General features: G+C 46.9%; 1 protein-coding gene across 1 annotated transcript; it reads left to right on the forward strand.

Moving 5' to 3' along the window:
• Window positions 1-840: 840 nt before the first annotated feature.
• On the forward strand, window positions 841-4003 carry LOC108247442 (sodium- and chloride-dependent GABA transporter 2; the record flags this gene model as incomplete). Its single annotated transcript, XM_017435572.3, is given in 4 exon segments — window positions 841-943; window positions 2334-2434; window positions 2907-3077; window positions 3160-4003. Coding segments are annotated over 4 exon segments (528 nt in total), but the record flags the coding sequence as incomplete, so codon positions are not given.
• Between the last annotated feature and the right edge of the window lie 552 nt (window positions 4004-4555).

Consider the following 4555-nt stretch of genomic DNA (forward strand, 5'->3'; position numbering starts at 1 on the left):
ATTTAAAAGCTGAGTGAGGCGTAAGAAATGACAGCTAATGATGAGCTTTTTGAAGTTTGATCTATTTATGTGTTCATTAAAGTCTGTTTGCTCTAAATTCTGTATAATCTGTAACTGGGAAAAGGTCATTGATATTTATATATGGATGATTTGACATAATACATCTAAAACCAATTAATTTATGTAATTTTTAAAAAATATTGATCGTGATTGGCCCTTGGCTAGGACCAAATTTTTAATTTTGGTCCCCTTGGGTCACTGGGTGTGACCCCCCTGCCGTAACCCATAGGAACCATGTTTTTAATGTTTCTGTCGATCGCTGCGAACGGTTGACCTGCGTTGTAGAAACACATTAACACACAACTCCAGCATGAATTTGGGTTTACAGGAGCTAAGTAAATAATAAATAACATGGGTTAGCTTGTTGTTAGCATTAGCTATAGCATTGTTATCGTAAACTAATTACTTAAAATGGCAGAAGTCGCTGCTCACCCAGGCAGGAACAAGTCGACGGCCATCTAATGCTTCTTCTTATCCTAAATAGTTGATCCAACCTGAAACTAAATAATTAAATGCTTCCAGGCTTTCAGAGCTTTCATCTAACTCGTCGTATAACGAGGTCTGTTAGTTGTGTCGATCGCCTTGACGCCGGGTCAATCATCATGGATCAGATCCTAAATATACCCCATTCGCTGTCATCCATCCACTTCCTGACCACTAACGGACCGAACAGTGATCCTTGCTGAACACCTGTCGTCGGTTTAGCTGTTTTTATTCCAGTAATCAGTGGGAGGAATCAGCTGACGAGTTTCTCCTCCCGTGTTCCCTCCCCGGCTGCAGGGTGGTCTCTACGTGTTCCAGATCTACGACCACTTCTCCTGCAGCGGCGCCAGCCTGCTGCTGCTCTCCATCTTCCAGTCTTTGGCCATCGGCTGGGTCTACGGTACGAATCTGTCGTTTCCCATCCTCCTCTCATTTTCGCTCTTCCTTCATCTTTTCCTTTTTCTTTTTTTTATCTTTTTCTCTTCGCTGGTTTGGATTTGTTCAATCATCTTCTGGTATGGTTCCCTCATTTTCTCCTTTTTTCACGTCTTTATTTACTTGTGAACTCCACATTTCTCACCTTTTTTCCCTTTATTTTACCTTTTTTTTACCCCTCACCAGGAGCGTAACTTTGTGTCCAACATTGGGGGGGTTAGGCTCTCTGCCTATTTATTTATTTATTAAATAATAATAATAATTATTAAATAGTTTACTTTTCTAAAAGGATTCAGGAGATTTGGGGTTAACTGTATATGAAATACAATGTAATGCTTTTACTGTTTTACTTAACTTTTTTTGTATTTACTTTGCATCTTCAAATTAATTCAGTTAAGAAAAGGCTTACTTTTTCACATTTCTTCCAACAGTAACAAATATTTTACACTTTTGGAATGTATTTTATATTATTTATCAATTTTCCAGATGTCCTAAAATCTGGCTAGGAGAAATTACAACACAAATATAGCTATTAGTAATTAAACAAGAGCAGGTTAAAACCCTTCATGTCATTTTCAGGGACAGACTGGGTTACTTCTGCACCAAAATGTGCCATCACCTGCTCTCGAGTCATGCCAGCTTTATTTATAAAGCACTAAGTTTTACCAGTGGGAATCATTCCCATCAAATGACTTGAATAACACAAATCAGCAGCAGCAGTCTGAACAGCAGCACCAATGACAAACTTTATCACTGATAAAGGCATAAAAAATACCTGTCCAGTTCTGTCTGTGGAAAGAAGAGCACCTTTATATCCATTATTGCTGCAGTTTGTTGTTTTGGGAGTCAGAAACAGATTATTTGTAGTTCAATTCCTTCAGTGAGGAAATGAATCCACAGCTAGGAGCTCCATTACTGAACAAATTAAATTATCAGGTAGAGACACCATCAGTGGTGTTAAACCTTGGGCCTAAATAGCTAACATTCATAGACAGCACCCTGGTTTATAAGTCACTTGGAGTTTTACTAATTTAGGACACGATGTCCCAGTTCTCTGCCTTAGCTGGGTTTTTATTGAATATAAATTGTTGTGAATCAAAGAAACCATTTTAAAAAGGAAGAATTTGACCGGCAGGGACCGGCCTCGAAAAGATGCTCACAAAGCAAGCTGAGTAGAGTGGAGCCGGGACCGTTAGAGCCGGTGGAAAAGGGGCTTTAGAGGATAAACTGGTTGAATATTAGTGTGTGTGTGTGTGTGTGTGTCTGCGTGTGTGTGTGTGACAGAACACCCAGCAGCATCAGGAGGTCCAGCTCTGCTCAGCAGATAATTATAAACGATCCGGTTTTCTCCTCAGGAGCCGACCGCTTCAGCGCCAACATCAGAGACATGACGGGCTACAACCCGCTGCCCGTCTTCCAGCTGTGCTGGAAGTATCTCACTCCAGCTGTGTGCACGGTGAGTAGTCTCCGACCTCTGACCTCTGACCTGCTGCCCAACAGCAGCTTCGTTATTCTGGGTTTTCACTTCAAACGACTCAAAGGCAACTATCAAAATAAAAGCATCTCTCTGTTTGACGAATGTTGAAACAGGAAACACGTCCTGACCTCTGCCGTGTGCGTTTTCATTTTAAGCACCTGATGGAGTTTGAAGCCGTCTGGTTTGTGTCTTTCCTCCATATTTTATATATTTTTCAGATCTGTGAGGTCATCAGTCCGGCTGGATTAGCTTGTTAGCAACACCTGTGGGTGAAATAAATAAGATAACATGATTTTCTTTGACTGAAGGTTCTTCACATCAGTGTAAAAGCATCCTTATCATTCTGTAGGTCTGATGTCAGAACTCCAGCCTCTGCTTTTCGCTGTGAAGCTGCTGATTTGTTGTCATCATGTTAGCTGTCCGGATTGAAGGTTCCTTTTGTCTCCTTCAGGCCACCTTCATCTTCTCCCTGGTGTGCTGGTCTCCGCTCAGGTTGGGGAAAGGCCTCGTCGCTCCGGCCTGGGCCACCACGCTGGGCTGGCTGCTCACCCTGTCCTCCGTGTCGCTGCTTCCTGTCTGGGCCGTTTACTCGCTGCTCGCCACCCCGGGGACGCTGCCGCAGGTGAGGCTCTCGCTGCGTTACGTCCGTTTCTTCAAACAAAAAACACGACGATCGAAACTCTTTTCTTCTTCTCTCTCCACAGCGCGTCCGCCTCCTCTGCGGTCCCGCCAAAACGCCCCCCCTTCAGGCCTCCGCCAACGGCTCGCCGCTCTCCTACAGCCCCGTGCTGCCCGCCACGGGGAAACCCTCGGAGCAGATGACCGAACTCATCCAGGAGAAGATGGCGTGGCGGTGATCGGTGCCGCGGGGACTCCTGCTGGGATGGAAAACGGATCAAAGGACTGCTGCTGTGTTTGTGTTTGGGATGAGAGCGGCGGAGGATCCAGGGTTTACCTGTCAACACCTGTTTGCTGTGCTCATCGCTCATTGGACGGCCTTCAGAGGAGCCTCAGCAGAGGCTTCACAGCTCCTCCTGCTCCTCCTCCTCCGTTTCCTTCCTTCTCCTCCTCTTCCTCCTGCTCCTCCTCTTCCTCCTCCGTTTCCTCTAACCGCAGCTGTTTCCGATCCTAATCTCTCCATGAGAGGCTGACGGATTCCCGGCGTCTCTGCTGAAACGACTCCGTGAGTCAGACGAGTGTTAGCGCTCCCCGACGCTCGGGCCGCGTTCGCCAAAAAATGGCCCCACCTGGACGCACACCCAGAGCTGTCGAAGCGGGGCTCTGCGGAGAGGTCATGTGGCGCGGACTGACGAGCTGACGGTTAGTCCGAGCGGCGTGGATCCCTGCTGTCTTAAAACAAATCGTTTCGTTCCTTAAGGCGCCGTCGTTCTCCATCAGAGCGAACCGGTTTCAGGAAACCCCGTAAAACGCTGCAACGCCGTACGGGAATTTAGAGTGAAACAAACATGGCCGAAAGTTACCGCATCTGTCGGTTGCACGAAACGCGTCGTCGCCGCACATCAACAAGTCGGCCGTTGATGTCGGGGGGTGTCTTTCTCCCAATGTCTACCAGCTGGTAAAATTAAACGCTGAGTGTTTCCGACTGGCCCAAAGTCCCCACTCTCCAGCCCATTGACTGTCCCCATGGCAACAAGCTCATCTGGAGCTGCTGATGGAGGCTGTCTCCCTACCTGGCCGTAGAAAGCGGCGGGGCCTGGTGTGGAGCTGAGAGGTTAAACCGTGCTGCTGCTGTTTTAAAATAAATAATAATTTTTTAAAAAAACAAACAAAAAAAAACGCTGAGAGTGAAGCTGCTGGAAGTGAAACTGGGGCCCGGAGCGCTCCTCCGTCCGATGTGACCTTGACGTCGCTGAGGTCGAGCTGCGGGTCCTGAGAACAGTCTCAAAGTAAAAACAACAACAACAAAGTCCTGTGCAGGTCTTATTGTGGCCGCAGCAGTTGTCACTTTGACCCGGAGTGGGACGGGGGGGCTGGGTCTGAAAATAAACGCTGGAGCAGCTCTGGAGCTGGGATGATGTCACCTCGGCGGAGCCTGAATCTGTTGGAGACACTCCTGTGGAAGATCGGCAGATTTGCTTT

This window comes from Kryptolebias marmoratus, linkage group LG13, assembly GCF_001649575.2.
Source record: "Kryptolebias marmoratus isolate JLee-2015 linkage group LG13, ASM164957v2, whole genome shotgun sequence".
NCBI classification, from domain to species: domain Eukaryota; kingdom Metazoa; phylum Chordata; class Actinopteri; order Cyprinodontiformes; family Rivulidae; genus Kryptolebias; species Kryptolebias marmoratus.